Source organism: Falco rusticolus, chromosome 6, assembly GCF_015220075.1.
Source record: "Falco rusticolus isolate bFalRus1 chromosome 6, bFalRus1.pri, whole genome shotgun sequence".
Lineage (NCBI taxonomy): Eukaryota > Metazoa > Chordata > Aves > Falconiformes > Falconidae > Falco > Falco rusticolus.
The window spans coordinates 44,790,922-44,812,276 of record NC_051192.1 but is presented as its reverse complement, the minus strand read 5'-3'; the positions used below and the strand labels follow the sequence as shown (position 1 = coordinate 44,812,276).

The following is a 21,355-nucleotide window of genomic DNA, read 5'->3' as shown; positions in this document are numbered from 1 at the left end:
CAGTGTCCTGGCTGGTGTCAGAAGCAGTGTGGCCAGCAGGACGAGGGCAGTGATCGCCGCCCTGTACCCGGCACCGGTGAGGCCGCACCTGGAACCCTGTGTTCAGGTTGGGGCCCCTCACTGCAAGGCAGACACTGAGGTGCTGGAGCGTGTCCAGAGACGGGCAACGGAGCTGGGGAAGGGTCTGGAGCACAAGTCTGATGGGGAGCAGCTGAGGGAACTGGGGGTGTTTAGCCTGGAGAAAAGGAGGCTCAGGGGGGACCTTGTCACTCTCTATGGCCGCTTGACAGGAGGCTGTAGTGAGGTGGGTGTTGGTCTCTTCTCCTGAGTAACAAGTGATGGGACAAGAGGAAACGGCCTCAAGTTGTGCCAGGGGAGGTTTAAAAGTGGGTATTAGGAAAAATGTCTCACCAAGAATGTTGTCAAGCATTGGAACAGGCTGCCCAGGGAGGTGGTTGAGTCACTATCCCTGGAGGCATTTAAAAGACCTGCAGATGTGTCACTTAGGGACATGGTTTAGTGGTGGACTTGGCAGTGCTAGGTTAATGGTTGGACTTGATCTTAAAGGTCCTTTCCAAACTAAAGGATTCTGTGATTCTATTCTATACCTGAAGGAAAGGTGCAAAGAAGGTACAGCCAGGATCTTTTTGTGGTGCCCCGTGACAGAACATGAGGTAACATGCACAACTGAAACACAGGAGGTTCCCTCTGAATATCAGGAAAGATTTTTTTACTGTGAGGGAATGACTGAGCACTGGGACAAGCTGCCCAGGAAATTTTTGCAGTCTTCATCCCTGGACATACTCAAAAGTCACCTGCATATAGTCCTGGAAAACCTGTTGTATGTGGCCCAACTTGAGGAAGGGGGTTGGAACCAGATGACCTCCAGACATCCCTTTCAACCTCAACCATTCTGCAATTCTGTTTAGGTACTAAACCAGACTACTTCTGAAGTAGCAGAGCTCAGAGTATAATTAGGATCCTGATTTGGAGCAGAATCTTTATTTCCCAATGCTATTTCAATACGTTATCTAATATCATATGTGAACAAAACCAAACAAGCTCTGGAAAAGCATTGAAGCCAGGTTACTCCCATCACACTGACCAAAAGTGTCAAAGAAGGTAATTCTTTCAAAGGCAATAATTGGGAAACTTGAAAAATTTAATGATGAAAGTGCTCATAATGTCAAAGAGCCAACAGGGAATAAGTAACAGCCTAGAACAGCACTCAGTACTGCAATTTCAGGATTTTTTCTCTGATCACAAGCCATCTTTCCAAGTTGCAGTGAAAAATTGCACCAGTGCAGGCAACTTCTCATTTTGTCTGCAGCTACTCTCCATCCCTTAGCTAGTCCTCTCTCAAGGCCAACAAAAAAGCTGTGCTTTTGAGACTTCTTAATCACGGTTTCCAGAATAAAGGACTTGCTATTACAGAGAGGGAAAAGCAATCCTTCCCCATCTTTTCAGCTACTTTCTGGAGCATAGAACATTGCAGGGTTTTTTGGCAGAGCTTTCACATGATGGTGGTGTGAATCCAGATGTTCTTAGAAGTAACAGATTTTGTTGCCCCTATAAAGGCCCTAACATCTAATGCACGTTTTTATGAAAATTAGCCAATGAACAGCACTCAATAGGATGTAAGGGCAAAGGGTGCGTTTAGATTCCAGAAGATATTTAACAAGGACTGTTGCACCCTAGATGGGTTTTCATAAGGGAAGGAAAAAGAATGATTAAGTAGGCTGTGTAGAAGAAGAAGATAGAAAGACATTGACAGCGACCCAGTGCTGAAGACTTGAATTACACAATTAGCTGTGGCCTTCAAGGCTTTGTGTCAACACTTCAGGTTTTCCAGTTCAACTGCTCTGCACTGTGTATCTGGAAAACAAGTTTTAAAAAATGTGCCAAATTTTAATCAACTGTATCTTGAGAAGTTTTAGCCCCAAAGGATTCTTCTTCAGTACTACAGCACAGATGAAGTGTCTGATTTTGCTATATATCAGAATAAACTGTTATTTTATATATATCATATATATATGAAATATATATCAGAATAAACTGAAGGACTATTATCTATTGCCAAAATATTATATACTATGAAATTCCTCAGTCTTCTTAAAATTAACATTTTTATATTTCCCACCATCACATTATTTTTAGAGGAGTTCCAGTATAAAACAAACAACCTGGGCAACTGTTAATTTACACTAGTGCTAGAACTCTCATGTTCTTGTATTTATAGTTATTTTAATCTATTTCAATACGTAGAGCCAGTATTTTCACTAATATGTCGTTGGCACTGGTTTTATATTATCATTACCTGTTAGTGATGTAAAAATAGTGCACAGATGTCTGAATTCAGACTAACTGCATTTCACTATTAAGAGATACTATGAAACCCTGATGAAAGACTGTATAAAGATTATTAGGGATTAATTTAAAAACAGTCTTAACACCCAACCTTTCCCTCCTCAACCCTTACTTCCTAAGAGCTTTTAGTTTTTTTCCTGGAGTTCCTGTTCACATGTTTTTCTGGTACTTTGCAGACGATTTTCCTGTGAGAATTTATTTCTCTGAACACTGGCTACTTTTTAAACCAAAATATTTCGAAATCAGTTTTGCTGAGTCTCATTGAATACAAAATATTTTCAACTTACATTTAAGCTTCTAATTCACTAATCTCTAGCATATATTTTTTTAACCAACCTTCTTTCCTGAAGTCTCCCTGGGCACTCATCGTGATCAGCACTGGTAGTTTCATAGCTTCTTTAGTTTTAGTCTCATCTGAGTATGAACCTAAGTATTTTGTAAGTAAACCACTGCATTTTGGAATGTTCTTCCGCCTACTGTTTAGTACATGCAGTTTGTTTCAACATTAACCACACTGAAGAAACCTTCATCTGTAATTTTTTTAGATTATTATAACACCATCAATTTTATGATATTTTAAAGATCAAATTTAAGATCTTCTGCTACATGAAAGACATCATTTTTTTGTTCAATTTTGTCCTAGTAAATCACAGGTTCTAAAACCTGCATTTTAGTGTCAGTTCATGGTACAACAGCACCTTCACTGGGGTTTCCTTATTATTAGTTACTGGAGTTGTTAGCTTGGTTTTACATTTTCAGAGAAATGTAATGAACTGACATTGGTCTTGTTTATTAGGAAGCAAGCTGCTCTTCATCCTTTTTCACCGATTAACACTGTCATGAGATTTTTGTGCTGAAATGTATAGCTGCTTTTCAACTATAAGTAAATTTTACTGGGAAAGTTCTGATTATCTGAAATGATGGAACACCAGAAAAATCCTTATAATGCATTATATAAAATTTTTATAGAGCTGTTGAAGATTTTTTCACCATTCTTACTATCTCACCTTAGTATTCTTTCTCACATCAGCTCATGAATATAAATCACTTATACTTAGCAACTTCTATAGCAACATATGCATCCTTGAAATCAGTGGAAGGAATCAACAGACATCTTGTTCAGACTTTCCTAATTTTACTCAGCAATGCAACGCAACACACTCTACCCTTGAAGTCTGCAGTGGTCGATTTTGGAAGCAGTCACAAATGCAAAACCAAGAAAACAACCACAAAACCCACAACATGATGAGCTCAGTGAGGTGGTGACTACTCCTAAGGCTCATTTCTAAACTTCTAAAACTTAACTTCTAAAGCTTTTATGTGTGCTTTCACATGCATGATGCTCAGCATGCTGGTTCACTGCTTGCTTTTTTAATGAATGCTGATGCACACTTCCTCCCATTAAAAGTGCAAGAGCCCTCAGTTTTGATTTAAAAATCTAACTTCAGTGATTTCACTGATCTACCTCACTAGCACTTAAAATGGACTGTCATGGAAAGTATGGAATGAACACCACATGGGGAAAAAAATACATGAAAGTTAATACTTGAAATGGTATTAAGTAGAAAGTATCAGATAGTGACTTCAACACTACAATGTACAGTAAGACAGACGTATATGGACATAATGCAATGTTTTATTAAGGGGGGCACAAAACTGCATATTTTCTCAGGATGCAAAATTCCATTGAGTACTACTGAGAAAATTAAGTTATAAATGGAAAATAGTAGTCACATGGAAGAGCTTTGTAATTGTCACTTAAAATTTATTTTTAAGAACAGTGAATAGCTGTAAAACCAGATTTATACATTTTTGAATCAGAAGTCAGTGTCTGTATCCATTTTGAACTACAACCCGAAGGTTCAGTTAGGTTAGAAGTTAAGCCTCAGTTCCTTGGAGCTATATGTAAATATTTTTCCAGAGGATTAAATAAACCATTTGTGGAATGGAATCATGCATGTCTGAGATAAAAGTAGAACGAATGCCAAGAGGGAGGTACCTGGTTAACAGAAGCATCTGTATTAGCCACAGGTGAGGGAGAGCGACAGGCAGGTGGAGAAGAAATCTCACTGTTGGTTCCCTCCTCCCCAGACTCCTCAGTGACAGGGGAGAGCAGCGTGTGACAGCGACCAGCAGTCATCTGCCACAGGAAAAGCAACCCCAGAGCACAGGAAGAAAATCAGTTACCTCAGCTTAGGTTTGACTTATACTGATATCAAAACAAGAAACACAAACATGGCCAGAACTACCATGACATTATTTAGTCCTTTTCATGCTTTTACATTTACCAGTTTAAAAATCTGATTGAATCAATAGTCTCATTTACTTGTCATACTTCAGTATGAACACACTCCCGTGTACCCTGATGAATTTAAAAGCAAATGTATAGCAAGGAACTTAATAATAACAAATAGAGTTTGCCTAAACGTCTTTTAATATAATCATTGTTTCATATGTAAGTACTATGGAGAGCCACAAAATAACGCTGCATTGGCCTCAGTATCCAGGCCTGGATAGAACAGCATGGAATAGACTTGAAATATAGAATACACAGAATACAGTAGCAACATACTTTTCTTGCTTCCCCAATGCTGTTATACAGTGATAAATCCTGAAATCTGCACTCTATTTTGACTCAGATCCCAACAGCACCAGCAGTATGTTTGTAATGAGACCCAGACAGAAACAAACAAAAGCAGAGTAATCCAAATGTGAGGCCTATGGCAGTACTTTGCCAGCTTTCATTTCCAACACTCCCATCTGAGAATATAGCAGCATAATGTCAATTATCACATCAACATCTTAAGAGATTTAAAAACATGGTGTGTAAACCCTACACACTGCAAGATAATATTTATTCTGGTTTTATCTTATTACTGCAATTCAGTAGTTTCTTAGTGTTTGCTCGTGCATGCTGACAGCCACAAAAAAGCACTTTATTTGCATCCTGTTACAGACAACTTCCGCTGTTCGTCTGTTAAATTACTTCATCCTTTATCAACAATCTTGAAAACCCATATAAAGCAAAATACAGTAAGGGGAAGCTGCAACTTGTTTGATTTGCCACACTTCAGCCATTTCAAAAGCAAAATATAGCTGTGAGCTGCAGCAATTTGCTACACAGGAGCATGGCAACGCTGCAGCAGCAAGCAGCTCGGATAAGCTGTATGGAGAGTAATGCATTCCTTACCATAACCACCGAGGGGTGAGTGGGGTGTGCTGGAAGCAGGTCTGAATCCAGCTCCTCCATTCCCTCTGAAAGCCCCTCCACTTCTGTCACTGTCAGCAGCATGGTGGCATGTTTTGCTTTCATTGTCAGCATCTTGCACTTCGAATTCAAGGAAGCAATTTGCTCCTGGTATCCTCTGATCTTCTGAGCCAGCTCCTGAGGAAACATATTTTTTCCCCTAATGCAGAGCCTGCCCATAAAGGCCACAGGCGCCGCAGCATTTCAGCTTTCGTGGCAAAGGCGCGCTCTCCCCGGCGGGCCCAGCCGGGCCCATCCCAGCGCTGCCCCCGGGCACCGCACCAGCCTGCCGCCCGCGGAGGGAAGGGGCGGGCTGCGCCGGGCCGCACCGCAGAGCGCTGCCTGCGGAGAGCGCGCGGCGCGCTGGGGCCGCGCCGGAAAGCGCTGCCTGCGGAGAGCGCTGTGCATTGCGGAGGGGAGGGCGGGACAAGGCGCGCCTGCACCCAGCCCGAGCCTGACACAGTCTGTGGGCTCCAGGCTGCTGCAAAGGGCGACGTCTCTCCCTCTTCCTGTCCTATTTTTCTTCCCTGTCCTATTTCCATTTCTCTGAGGAAAACGAAGCTCCTCTGCACGGAGCGTGCCATGGAAATGAGGTCATGCGGTAACCGCAGCTGTAAAAAAAAAAGCCCATTCAGCGCTCGCCAGAAAGAATGAATTGTTCAAACAATAACTCACAGGGTCTAACAAGATCAAATGTGATAGGAACAGTCACATAATAAGATTAAATGCAGGCTGGATTGTTTTTTGCAATGTTTGGATAAGCTGTATTTTAATCTTATTTTGGTTTTGTGTCAGTCTTCAGAGTTAAAGCTGAGCTGCACTCCGTACTAAACTTTCTTAAAAAAAGCTGGGGAATCTGACCTAAAGCACAGGTTTTTTTTAAAGTATTGGTTTTCTATGGCCATGAAACGGTCTATCTGCATGGCCAAACACCATCATAAGTTTAAGTTTAATCAGAGAAGAAAGATGGAAAACAATAGCCTTAGAAACTGACTTCTCTCCTACCCTGTACTGCTGCCCAGTTCACTGTCCAGTTTCAAAGCTTTAAATTAATACACTTAAAATAAAAAAATGGTGGAAGATTTTCACATTTCTGCCAAAGTTATTGTTCCTGTCTCCCTAGAGGCTCCATAACATGATAGAATTTTGATCTAGAAAGTTAAAACAGCATTTGTATAAGCTTGCCTGCTAAATCAGTGATTATGCATTTGAATATGTTTCTGCTTTGTTTTTATATCTGCTTTTATTTCTTCAACAATTACAAATTTTCAAGGAAAAACAGCAACAGAAGTTGCAAGACTGAGTAGCTATAATAATAAATAATTACAATATATTTTAAAAAGTAATTAAGATTACTGCTTCAGGCTGGTAACATGAAAACATTTTTTTTGGTTGTGTAACATTTTCAGGAAACCATTTCCTTAAAATCACAGTGCAGTAAAGTCAGAAAGAAACACAAAGTTAGAAATGGAAGCAGCACAAAGACTGAGGATGACATTTTACTGCCTGGGTTTCAGCGGTACCTGGTCACTGTCATACCAGCAACAAAAGGAGTTCTCTTGGAGCTCGAAGCCTTAAACAAAGTCTTGAGTATAAAACATCAACTAGATCAATTGAAAACCAAACCGCAATCAAATGAAGCCATAACTTCAATGTCTAGCAGCTGGAATAGTTATCTGCTCTGTTTGGCAAGTACCACTCATTCACTAATGCTCAATGAATGACATCTCTGAGGTCCAGTAGGAAATTATTGTCATTCAATATACTGATTTAACTCCATCAATGTTACCAAGATACAATAACATTTGTGACATTATTGTCCAATGCACTGAGTACCTAACATACCTTTCTCAACTGAAAACAAAGAAAAAGAAAAGGAGGCAAAAATATGATTGTGAAAAAAATAAAGTGACTTATAAAAGCAATATCCTATGAGGTACTGTATTATCCATTAAAATAATTCACAAGTATAGAGATACTTGCCCACGTTCTTAACTGAAAGACTAAAAAAACACAATTCAGTAAACACACATATGCACCGTAACACAAGCTTCCTACAAATCAGGGTATCCTTTTCTTCTACGTTCTTCCTCTTATTTTAGTTCTAAATATAGCTACTACAAATGTCCCTTTAAGTTCTTGTTTGGGCAGGCTTCAACAGGGAACCTGGTAATTGATGTTTTCTTAAATTAATAACACTCAAACATCTTTACAGACTTGCTTTTTGAAACAGCACAATAATATAGGGTTCAATATATCCCTTTTATGCTGTATTTTCCACGGGTATTTAGACGACAAAATATGAGACAAAAATATGCATCTCTCAGTCTTTCAAAACTCCTTACCCCTAAATGCGGAAAGCTTGCAAGTATGAAACCTGTCCACTCTGCTTGATTCTAACATTGCAAGAGTAAAGCTGCTGTCTTCCTGCAGACGTTGAGAAGCCTCCTAGCTACTGAACTTGTTCAAATGCAGATGCTACCCCATTTTTAATTCATTTCTCCCTGCAGCATCATTCCTTCCTGCAGCAATATTACCCTGTAACGGCTGAAGTCACTCTCCTGCATTTGCTGTTCCAGAACATTTGAATAGAAAATAGTAGCATTATTAATTCAGTACTAAAAAACCCAGAAGTGTTTAAGCAAACTGCTCTGCATTGATACTAACTTTTGTAACAGGCTAGAAAATGAGCAACACATATAACATTATGTTACATTACATAATAGCATAAATGCTGTAATTCAAAGGTAAAGAAATGGTGCCATCTGGTGCCAAGTGACACAGAGAGATCAGTGGTGCATTTTCTATCCCAAGAAATAAAAAGAAGACATGGGAAAGGGAAAGGGCAGGAGCTCCCATGAGGCTATTCCAACTCATTCAAGGGCTAATGGTCAATGAGTTTGAGGGCAGGACCTGTAACTACATAGGACAAAACTCTTCCCAACAATTACTTTAAAAGAAGCCTTTGAAGCAAATGTCACAGAGTTTTCCTCCAAATCTACGGTGGTTTTCCTATGATTCAAGTTCCTTGGTGTTCTTTCACAAAATGTTACTAGGATGGAAATGAGTAAGTGCTTTAGGATATATATACATAGATACATATATAGTTTTTTATATATATGTAAGTATCACTGAACTAGAAGTGATCACCTAACATTGACTTCTGGGACATTTCTCAGTCAAGTACCTATGTTAAGTCCCTTAACTGTGCAGTGCTTTTGTTTGTCATAATGTTGCCTGGAGATTAAGATGTATCTAACTGAATAAACAAATTAATACTCCACACTATACTAATAGCATGATTTTCCTATCTCGTATTAAGTCTTATCTGCTCAAGGCTAGTTGAGTAAGTCTCAAAAGCTACTCAGCTAATTTATGACCATTGCTTATGAAGAAAATTTTTGGGTGTCAATGAACTGCCATTGAGCCCATGTTCATTTTGGCTCTCCTACCTCATGGTGTGAAATCTGGACCTGGAGCTCCTGTATGTTGCTGGTTGCTATTGGCTTGCCTTGGATCTCACGATGGGCACTCTCTATCATTTGCTGTAAATGTTTCATTTCTTGCTCATATTGCTCATACTGAACCACTGCTTCCTAGAGAGGGGAAAAAAAAATAACTTGAGTGTGTACATGAAAATAAATAATTACTTAGTCCAAGGATGACTGATCCCCCTTCTAAAGTGGAGCAAACATACATCTAACTGGCACTTGCATCTGGATAAACAAAGCTCGAATACAGTCAGGAGAAAGTCCATTCAGAAATATTGTGAACTGCAATGAATTCAATGGTTTCATTTATTTAACTATCTCCAAAAAACAGTTCACATAACATGATGTTTTAGACACCCAATAGAAGGAGCTAGAACTACTTCTTCCACAAGTGTCTGCACAAAACATACCCACCAAAAGATAGCATTGCCTAGTCTCGTGGGTTTACTATAAAGCATTTTCATCTGCTTTTACACTTCAAGTCTCCATTTATGAAGTGGAAACACTATAGGAAAAAATCAGATTTTACAGAAAATAAAACTGGGAGATAACTATGAAGATTGATTCAGACCATTATCCTACCAGTGTAACATCAGTTCTATTATAAATTCACCTGCAGTTTGTCTAAGTTGTTTTTAAAACTTTTCAGTGTGACATTTATTTTATGTAACTTGAAGCTCTGTGGTTGCACCCGAGCTCACTATGCATTTTTGTATCGCTAAATAGCAGGAAAGAAAAGCTTATTCTGTTCTTTTTTGGAAATACCTTGTACATGTTTAATTATGAATTCAAACAATCAAACTAAACCTCGGTTTCTTGTATTTAGCAAAATTTGAAAATGCAAATTTTAAAGATGATGGACTCCAAAATGACAAAGAAAATACACATTTTAAATAAAGAGAAAAATATCATTATTTTTATCCTAGAAAGCTATTTCATTAACTCAGTAGTTTTTATGCAATCATTATACACAGTTGATGTAACAATATACTAGTGTCGTTAACTGATTATATATATTATAAAATTAATCTGCATACAATTATATATTAGCTATTTGTTTAGTTAACCCTAACAGCATTAAAAAAAACTTAGCAAGAGAAGGGAACCAAGATGAGTCTGATGAGTAAATAATCAATTAACATGATCGTGAATGTTAAAACCTCCAAAACCATGCAGGTTTAGTGGGGAACTCCCTAATGGGACAACATGGAAAAGAGGAATGCACAGCGGTATGAAATTCTCTGTTTTCATCACAAGTTGTATGGCACTGTTCAAGTTACTCTGAGTAATTTATGGGCTGGAGTTATACTTGCCTGCATGATGTTACACTGCTGAATGGCAGTGTGCTGCAGGCGGCTGGCCTCCTCCTGAAGCCGGAGGGCACTGTGGCACATTGGCAGGCCAGTGACCACCTCTTCGGGAATCCTCAGGGCACTCTGACATACTTGGACTGCGTGAACTTTTGGCTTCAGTGACTCCATTTCAGACAAAAGATGCTAGAAACAAAGTTAGTCAGTGCCACAGTAAGCCAGTTTTGCAGAACTCCCAGAGCATTTCATGCAGTGAAAGAAAAATAATGATCAATTCAAGCACTAAACCAAACAAATTTGACTATCTATTTTCTAAATTGAATACGATCTGGATATGCTTTCTCTGGAGTTGCTCATTCTGAAATAAGCATTCTTTTAAATATTTGTTAAGCAAAAAGCCCATAGAATAGGAATAAAAATAATTCATGAAAAAGCACAGTAGTACCTATTTCTTAGTGTATAAGTACAAAACATTTCTGTTAACATGTTTGGAAAAAATTTTTTACAAAAATCCACAAATCAAAGCAGAATAGATGTCATTTATGCATACACATATTTTAATGTTAAAATCCAAGCGGAACTCCTTGCTGAGACACAGAAGCACATTCTCAAACCAGTAAATGAATCCCGTTGCATTCACAGCCTTCCTTCGGAAATACAAACCATGGCTGAAAATGTTGCTTAAAATTCAAAAGGTAATCAAACAGAAAGAAACACAGCTACACAGAAATCTTTTCCTTTGAATAATCACGCACTGGATGCCTTTGTTAATAGTCTCTATTCCCTTCACAAAGTCCATTCAAGCTGTCTGTTCATATGCATGAGAAGGTTCTAAATGCAATGAGTGGAGAATAGATTTGGTCAGCATTCTTTTCATCTTCATCGGGGAGTTTAATGTATTCACAGATAGAAAAACAATTGAAACAAACAAAAGAAAAGTGACGTTGAGGAAAAGGACCTTAGCACATTAGAAAAAGATTTTAAGTTCAATAGATACAAATCAGCTAGACAAGTATGTGCCAAACAGGGAAAAAGAGACTAGTCACCTCCCTTCCCCTATGCCATATGCTGACAGATATCTAAGTGGGTCTGATGTGCATGCTGGTGAGAGGACTGTGGTTTGCTCTTTATTTCTGTGCCTTCATGACACATAGAGGATAATGTAACCAGAGATTTCGTATAATGACCTATTCCTCAGACATCACTGGTGAGGCCTGTCCTCTGGCAGGCCCCATACTGCTGGTAAAGGGTGACTTTATTGTGCAGTGGGCACCTAGAGGTACCCTGGGGACTGCACGCCAGCCAGGCACCCTCCAAGACCCCCTCTCTGGTTTGGTGAAAAAAGTGGGCAGGGGCTATTGCCCATTTCTCTACAAAAGAATGTCATACTGTGAGACCTGCTACAGCTAGAACAATGACCACACGTAAACAACCATGTAAACTCCATGTTCCTCTACTCTTACAGTGAGTGATGTGTTTCACTTACACTCTTCAGTGCCACATTCTGAAATTTGGCTGCAAGTGCTTAGAATAAAGACCACATATTTTAATCCAAAAGGGAAGCTCTGCAAATTTACCTTTCATCCATATGTTTTTTCCATATGATTTTAATCCTGAAGTGGACCTGTTGACACTTAGTTTTTACTGGCACACTAAGACAGTTAAATCTCTATTAGCTTGCAGCAAGAAATATTTCTTAAGCAACTCAGAAAGCTCTAATTTGGGTTATTTTTCTTGTCACAAGACCAAGACCAAAAAAAATCAAATTGACAAATTACTACAGTAGGCCAAGAGCAACACAGAAAGCAGCAACACCTTATGGAGGTAATTCAGCTAAACATACAAAAGTGTAACTGGGCTTAAGGAAGACTGAATTTTCCTTAGCTTTTCAATTGACTATTGCGGGAGCTAGCAACAGCCTCTCATTGCATCTCTATCTGTAAAATGGTGACAACAATCTATAGACTTCCTTTTGAAGTACTACTTTAAGAACTTGTTGATGAAAAACACTGGACAAGAACTGAGCTTTACTATTACTAAGGATTAAGCTTGGATTGGATGCAGATTTCTCTGAATTGCATCAACCTAAGGACAGACTCATAATGGATTATACTTCAACCACTCCCTTTGAGGGAATGATTTTTCCTGTTCCATCCCTTATTCCCTCGGCAGTAATTTTGGGCTAGACTCTGAAACAATGACCCACCTAAGAAAAACCACAATCAGTCTCACCAATATTCATTATTTTCTGTGTAAACTCACACAACTCAAGAGCTAACTCTGAGCTCCTGGCCTTTTACCTGTCTGTGAGAAAGTTGTTCTTTCAAGCTCAAATGCCCGAGCTCTGGAGAGGTCAGTGTGGCTTGGGCCTGCTCCAGAGCAGCCTGCAGGGCTCTCAGCTCAACTTCAAATTTCTTCATGTCCTATAACACACAACACAGTTGATTCAGGGATAAATAAGAAAAAAAAAAAAAGAGAAAAAAAGAAAAAAAATCACTATAAATACAGCCGTCTGGATTTTGTAGCTATGTCCCTTACATATAATGCCAAAACTAATTCAAACTTTTAACAATGAATTTTAGATGTTTACCATATTGGATAAAAATACCAGTCATATGGCAGTCTAGAAAAAGAGGTCTCACACCAATTATTATTTTAAATACTTCCTCAATGTCAAATATAGCATGTACTTTATAAAGCTAATTTCATAAAGTTCGAGGCCTAGAAAGGAACTCAAGATGTCCTCCAGTCATCTTCCTGTAATAAGACAGGACACAACTGGCTGATCTTTAGACTGTTCTTAAAGACCACTAGCAGTGGAGTCCCCCTTAAGTCTACAGAAAACATATTCCACTACTTCAGTACTCTATTTTTGTAGAAAGCTTTTTCTGATGGTCTGACATGAAGTCATCTTTTGTTGCCATTTCAATCTTTTACTTACTATCCCATTAACAACAGACATGAAGAAGAAATGAATTTTATTCTGAATTCATCATGTTAGGATAATACTTTTACAGGCATACTTTCTACATATCAAAACCATCACTACCCTCTGTTCTTTCCCCAGCTGGTCCACATCTTTCTTCAAGTGCAAAATCTGACAAAGCTGTAACCTTGTTGGTGACGAACAGGTAGAACAAAAGGACTGTTTCACATACCTTACAATTATATACTTTATTTTCTGTATGGTGTTTGGATTTTTTACAATGATGTGACAGTGTTTAGTCATATTTCCGTGATCCACATTGTTAAACTTAACACCTTTCAACAGGGCGTGCCAAGCCAGTAGTTCCTCATTCAGAGGAGCACATGTCTGGTTCTTCCTGCCTACACATAACAATTTGCACCTGTCTGTTGAATAGCAGCTTAATTTTTTTCAGGTAGACCCTGTACATTTGGTGTTGTCTAAGCATCCCAAAAGCCATGATCTCTAAACCATCATACAACTCATTAATAAAAATACTGAATAGTACCAGATCCAAGGGAGAACCCTGCAAAACCCTACTTGATGTATCCCTCCTTTCTGTCTGTGAACCACTGATAATTACACACCTGGTAAGTTTTCTGTAGCCAGCTTTACACCTACTTATTGTATTTTCAACTAGAAAAGCTTAATAACTTTGTTAGCAATATCATGTGAAAATTATTAAAATCAAGTTAGATGACATACCGTACATTTATATACAAATCTATTACATTTACATTAAATTGGACACTTTTGATATGATTTTCTTCCTTCATAAATTTTTGTTGTCTTCTGTTCATCACCATGTTTTCTTATAGGAATTTACAAATAGTTTATTCAATTGTTCCAATATTTCTCTGAGAACTGAAGCTAGTAAATTTAACTTCCACTATGTTTACTTGTACACAAATCTCTGGTTTGTTCCATGAAAAATAATAAAAAATAATAATAAAAGCCTTCAGCTCCAAGTGTGGTTTACTGATTTGTGCTTTTGTAATAGAAAGAAGTCTTCTTCAAAACCTCTGTTACACTGTTAAGGCTGTTGCAGCTGGAGCATTTCTGCTGTCTTATAAATATTGTGAAATAAGAGTAAAAAATGGAGAAGGACCATTTTTAACCTCAGCTGCAATCATCCTAACAGTTGGTGATAGCCTATTCTTTCAAGTTTCATTTTGCTGGTTTTCTGTTTAGTAGTGTGTAACTGTAGCAGCTGACAGCAGAAGAACCCCTATAAATATACTAATTACATCACTCCTATATTCATATTTTTTCCTGAATTACTGTATGATTTTTTTTTTTTTAAAGTTTACCATGCCCTCAGTCACTGCACAGGCATTACACACATTTACATTAATAATAAATACATATGGAATATCTGCACAGAAATATTAGGGACATGAATAAGCACAATCACTCTTTTCATTGCACTCTCTTGTAGAGGCAGGTCTTACAGTATGGAATCCTGGTCTGGTCCAGTACTGATCTGAATTAATTGATAGCAAGCTCTAAATATCTTTTAAAAGAAAAATAAAGGAAATGTCATGTACTTTCCAACACAGACATTTTTCAATTATCTAAACATAGGTGTTATTTGAGACACGCCACGATCCCCAATACATCCATCCAGAATGGGCAGATATGACACAACCTGCAGAAATCTTGCCCCCATCTAGCAGCATCAGAAGGCAGTATCTCAAATGGCACAAGACATGTAACTTTAGACAACACAATCATGCTCTTTATAGACCACAGATAATCTGCACTGCTAATAGTCTCAGAAACACGATGCATGCACCACCATAGCTGTCAGCTAGCATTACAAGAACTGCTTTTATATACCTTCGCAGCATCTTGGAGATTTGGTAGCTGCACTTTGATAACTTGCTGTAATTCCTCTGTCCGCCGCCCCAGTTCCAGCACTTGCTGTGACATTTCTTCAGTACAGTATACACTTGACAGATACTCAATCTTCTCACTCATGGCCTCAAGATCACCATGAATATCTCCAGACTCATCAAGCATAGCCTAGACAGAGATATGCACAAACTGAATGCCAGAATTAAGCTTCAGATTAAATACATTTTAATTATATTCCTGTCCTTTGAAGTCCTCAATTCTTATATGTCTGTAAGCATATAATTAGGTTCCAAAGATTTCCTGTAAGGCTTCAGCATACACTCAGAATTAAGCATATTGCTTAAGTGCTTTAGCTTACGGAGACTGAGAAACAAAAGCTTAAGTCATGAAGCTTCAGCAGCTGTAGTTACCAAGACATTCATTTTAGTGTTTTGCTATACACACTTGCCTGCAAAAATAAAATGGTCATAATCTATGGATTGGATTTGTTCTGGAAACCTGATGTACCTAATAGGATGCAGCAGAAAGCAATTGGATGTAGTCATTAATGCTTCCTAAAAAATGGCTACCAAAGGGTTCTGTGGGATGACATTGATTAAGCCCATATCCTCATAAAATTTTGATGCAGGGAAAAAGCCATAGCAAAAAAACAAAACAAGAAATGCAATCTGCCAGCTATCCTGAGGATAAATTGTCTGAAGGTTCTTATTCAGAATAATAAAGTGTGACATACTATACTGCTGCAGTGTAAGTGAAGGTAGCTGACAATTAACTGATGAATATATAAAAAACATAATTAATGCAGTCCGATTTTGGCACTAGTGAGACACGATCATCTTATGATACTTTGATTTGTTTCATGTGGTCACTTAACACTGGGCAAGCTTGAACCTTATCAAAGTGCTCCACTGATTTTTTGATGATGGATGAAATGAACATCCACATTTGCATGTTCCACACCCAGCACAAATCGCACTGTCACACGGACAGCAAATCACCCTGATGTGAGACATTCAGGAAGCAACTGGAAAAAACCCATCCATTGGGTGTCAGTCTGAGAACATCTGGTGTGAAACTCATCAGATGAGAAAAAAGGATTCTCCAATTTAGCATAAAGGAGAAAGAAAAAACAAACAACCCCCCAAAGTGAAAATTGTGTTTGGTCAACTAAAATTTTAGAATGTTAATTGCAATGAGGTACTCAGTGTAGTTGAATCAGTGTACAGACACAGTATTCAACCAAAAGCTACTATGAAGTCAATGTACTTGAGTAAACATTGAGATCAACTTTCAATCATGTCATTTTATTCAAAAGTATCTCCTAATTTCAGTCTTCAAAATAATTTCCCAAAACAAATTAATCATCTTGCAGACTTGGGGGAACAGTGATAGAAATCTAGCATGTTAAAAGATTCTTCCTCAAGGAAAGGAGGCAAAAAAAGTGTGGCAAATAAAACTTCACTGCTTAGAAAATAACTTCTTATATACACTGCCCTTTAAATTTCATAGCTCATATAATCACCTGATATGCTTTAAACTGATCACGAAGCTGAGACGAAGAATTCCATGTTATACTACCGTGCACTAGGATATTTGCTTTCTCAATCCATTTCAATATGAACTCCAGCATCTCATTGTATTCTTCCAAGTGTGAAGCAGCCTGGGTATAAAAGAAAAATCCACTTCAAGCCTAAAATGTAATTCTGTACAGTTCTTAGAGAATGATAAAATTAATTTCATTTCATTTACTGTTTTTAACTTTTGGATTGTTTTAACAACTTTTCTTATTGTTGAATATAATGTAATTATTTCTGTATTTATGGAGTTAAAATAGGTCTGCTTCCAGTAACAAGCATACCTATTTCAGGGGGAAAAAAGGCACTATAAGAATGTAGGTCACTGGGAGAGTGCATTGATGCTCAAATATATCCCTAGAAGGGACACTTTGTGCACATATTTCAGCCTCACACTAAGTTCCAAAATACCTTCTTGACTCACTGCAAGCCTCCTTTAAGTCATTCCTTATTTTTTTCTCTCCTTCCATGTCATCCTCCAAATCACCTTTTTTAAAAACCTATTTTGTCCACTCAGTTTATTTCCAAAAAAAGAAGTGTTGCAACTTATTTCAAAATACAGGACAAATTTTCTCCTTGCTGATTCATTCAATTTCTATTTAGCAAAGTACTCTTTAGTTCCAATTTTATTCTCACTTAGAAGGAATAATTTCACTGATTTTCATGCATTTGTCCTGTATGCAGGATGGGTCAAAACCTAGGTGACTGAACTGTATTTGCATACAGTTTGCCTTACAAATAATTTTTTCTGCTAGGAAGTGGATTTCTTGGTGCTGAACAAAAATATCCTAATGGTTAAATCACTTCACCAAGTACCTTTGACTGAACCCTTACTTTGATAGTAATTTTCTACTTCTTTTTAAAAACAATTTTTCAGAGGAAACTGAAAATATAATGTAACACGCTTTTCAAGCCTTACAGAAGCTTCTTTATGTATGCAGAAAAAAAGAACTCGTAATTTACCCAGGTATTGATTGCAGGAGCATAGATAATCCATTTCCTCGCTTTTAGCTAGTTTTTTTGGGGGATAACAAGAACTAGTAAAAAATACATAAGATAGAGTTTCAGGGGCTTTGAACTGCGGGGAAGCATCTTTATGAATGCTGAAGCATTTCATAAACATGCATAATTGAGGCCATTGTACCTGGGCTTTTCTATTGAATCTACACATTATATTCACCCTCTATAGATTGTGACTAGAATAAAGCAACTTCTTTTTTTTTTCAGTGCTGCAAATACAGGTAACAGTGATAAGACAGAGGTCCTGAGAAGTACGAGATAGTGTTTCCTGGCATGCTGCTGTTTGTGAGAAACTCTACAATCTTTTCAGGGCACCAAAGACAACAACCAGCAGACAATTCATGAAAAAAATGTGTTAATGCAGCATCACAGAATAACTCCACCCTCCTGATGTGCCTTTCTGAGGTGTGATGCAAGCCCTGACTAATAATAGGCAGATGTGTCAAGGAATGCCCCTTCTTGCATAACTACAGGAAAATAAATGAGAAGCTTGCATGCTCCTACTGCTTCTGCAAAGGGAACAGCAGAAAGGATTTGAGATCATACCTGACTGAGCTTGGCTGCTCTGTACTCAGCCTGCCGTATGGTCTGTTGGTGCAATGCGGTGAGTTTCCCTATCTTGTTAGCCAGCTGCTTAGCCAGCGGTACATTCTGCTCTGCGAAGTCCTGTACTGATGCATCTAATTCCAACAACTTTATATTGCAGCTGTCCAGCTCTTCACCGAGGATCTAGATAGACAAGAAAATCAGTGATCCAGGAAGTGTGAGCTTTCTGGTTATTATTTCTAGTCCAACTTTCATACCCTGTCCAAAGTCTCCATGGTTTGTTCCATTTTTAATCTGGCTGGAAAGCAACAATGCTTGACTAAGCAGGAAGGCAGAACAGCAGGATGTTTGGTCATCTCTTAAATGTGTGCCATTACTCTTTCTTCTCTGGCTTCCTGGTTGAAAGGGATAACTGTTTTCCCTACCACAGCAAAAGACTGAGTCACTTCAGAGTGACATTAACTGTTGGTCATCTGTGCTTGGTTTTGAAATGAATAGTCAGCACACGTTGCCATGGCAAGGATTTTTATTTATTGGAAAGTGATTTTGTTTTGTTACTGTCTTAAAACGTACCCTTAGAAACTCAGAAATACGTAAGTACTCATGAATCCATTATAAAAACTTTCATTTTCATTTGAAACTTGAATTTTCATAGCTTGATCTTGATACAGGAGCAGTCGGGATCATGCTACACTTTTTCAATAGAAACTGATTTTAAAATCAATTTTTCTTATCATAGTTACAAAATTCCTGAAAAGTTTAAAAAGGAAAGCGAAAAAGTTTATAACATACTTGTGAGCTACAGTTTCTTGGGGAGGGGGGTATTGGTGTTTTTTTGTGTTTGGTTTCTATACCTAAGGTGTTAACAATTCACTGTTTTTGTAATATACATAAGTCTCATCAAACACCCTAGCCCCTTTCCAATTATTTTTAGAAATTTAAATTGCAATCATTAGACAAAAATAAATTCAGAACACTGCTCTAGCTACAAGCTGTTCAGGTTAGGGCTGTCCTGGCAGACACACCTTAGAGTGTAAGTTGCAATCAGTTGTTATCATAAATAAATATTATTCCATTAACTTAGTGACATAACTGTCTACATGTAGACATAAAGACAAATCTTGAACTACTCATCTAAATACAAAGACACACATATTTCAGGCAGGCATAAATATATGTCTCTACTCCAGAAATGATGCAGAATTTATATGTTGTTTAAAAGTGAGGGAAGGATCCACTTGACTCAGGTCATGTGGATTTAAAACAGATTTTTATTATATTTTTCACAACCAGTTTCAATGTTAATATAGAAGTATTTACGGCTGTAAACAAAGCCAACCCAGTCTCAGAAGTACCAGCTGTGTGCTGACATAAATGCAGTTGAGGGAAAAGTACTAAATCTTCAGTGACAGAGTTTTTGTCTGTGTGACAGGGCAAAGCACATTTCACTGGCTTTCTGCTTAATTACTGGAATCAAGGAGATACACCAAATTTTAAAGGGACATATTTCAATGACACCTCCTGCAAAACAAATGGTACTTTGGAGCATAATGAGAGCAACTCATGAAAATAAACAGGTAATTTTTGATATGCCAGGCATGCCAAATCTCCTTCTTGGTATGCTTTGCTTACTTTCAGACCAAATGTGGTCAAATTGATTAGTTAAAAAGCCAAAGCAAACAAACAAAAATACACCCCAAAACCCACACACACACCCTACTCTCATATGATAATCCTAACTTGGCCATTATACCTCAGTACGGATGAGCTTCTCTGAGTGTGGTACACACCTAAAATTAAGAAAAACTACAAAAAGAACCAGGAGTTCTTTGCATTACCCTTAAATGCACCAGTAGTACTTTACCTCATTACTGCACGAAATGGCATGAATTGGAGTACTGGCTAAGTAAAATTCTATTTTTCACAAGTAATGGTATACTGTAAAGAATCATCTTTGTAGTACAGGCTGGGACACGGAGCAGTCTGGAAGCCTCTTAGGCTTTCCCAGACTGCAGTCATCTTCATTATCTAGAGGGAACAGCATAACTTTGTCCATCCAACTTGGTTTTACTCTCAGCTACTTCCTCCAAGTTCTTACTCACTCTAGCCCCTGTATGGGCTAGTTTGCAAAGAACATAAAAGATCTCCTAAGTCAACCCTTATTTCTGGCCATTCTTCTGTTGAACTACGCTAAAAAAATGTGTCATGCAAGTCTTCACAAATACAACTTTGGTATGAAGTGAGTGTCTCAATTTGGTGTAACTCATTATGAGGGAAGCCTTCTCTTACCTTTTGTTCAAGTTTAGCTTGTGCTATGTCATTTGTTTTCTTTTTCAGTTTGGAAAGAATGACGTTTAGTTCATTTGCTATCTCCTGGATTTTCTGACCAAACTCTTGATTCAATGCTTTGATCTGCTGAGTTTCTCTTTCTTTGGTTTGAATCTGTCAACAATAAGAATTAAATTCAGTAACCAGGAATCTCTCTTCCTGAAAGGAAATTAACTTTTATTGAACTTACTTTAATTCAAAGGAAGAAGGTAATGAAACTATTCTACATTGTCCCTGTTTGACCACACTTGGATATCGTATTTCAGTAAGGTATAAAGTCTAAAGAAGGGATATAGATCTGTAAAACATTTATCTATTATACTTTACCTGATCCTGTACAGTTACAAGGGCCAGCCCAACTTCTGCTAAATGAAGAGACAGTTCAGAAGGTAAAATGGTGTAAAGCCCCAAGTACTTATTCTGTTGTTGTTCAGCCATTTTTTCAACAGCCTGGCGATGAGTAGTTACTTCACCAAGGAGAGACTAATGACAGAAAAACAGTATTGTTAAAATGAATGGGGAAAACATGTCTGCTTAAACTTAGCAAATGCAGATATTACATGCAGCTTATAAAAAAGCTAATTGCTTTCAAATTTTTAATTAGTTCATTAAAAAGAGTTTTAGCTTGTGATTCTCTGGATTATTATTTA

At 37.9% G+C, this 21,355-nt stretch overlaps 1 protein-coding gene across 15 annotated transcripts in view; it reads right to left on the bottom strand.

The window, feature by feature from the left end:
- Positions 1–21,355, bottom strand: part of SYNE1 (spectrin repeat containing nuclear envelope protein 1) — a 317,571-nt gene that overhangs the window by 102,115 nt on the left and 194,101 nt on the right. For 13 of the 15 annotated variants that reach the window (XM_037391919.1, XM_037391908.1, XM_037391920.1 and 10 more), the window contains 10 exons: positions 21,033–21,188; positions 20,667–20,819; positions 18,378–18,560; positions 16,760–16,897; positions 15,220–15,405; positions 12,716–12,838; positions 10,419–10,601; positions 9,067–9,210; positions 5,558–5,752; positions 4,367–4,507 (listed from right to left, as the gene is read on the bottom strand). In XM_037391919.1, the coding sequence (XP_037247816.1) occupies positions 4,367–4,507; positions 5,558–5,752; positions 9,067–9,210; positions 10,419–10,601; positions 12,716–12,838; positions 15,220–15,405; positions 16,760–16,897; positions 18,378–18,560; positions 20,667–20,819; positions 21,033–21,188 (1,602 nt within the window). Of the gene's footprint in view, positions 1–2,703; positions 2,719–4,366; positions 4,508–5,557; positions 5,753–9,066; positions 9,211–10,418; positions 10,602–12,715; positions 12,839–15,219; positions 15,406–16,759; positions 16,898–18,377; positions 18,561–20,666; positions 20,820–21,032; positions 21,189–21,355 lie in introns of those variants that run through there. The other 2 variants (XM_037391917.1, XM_037391921.1) reach the window with 2 other exon arrangements.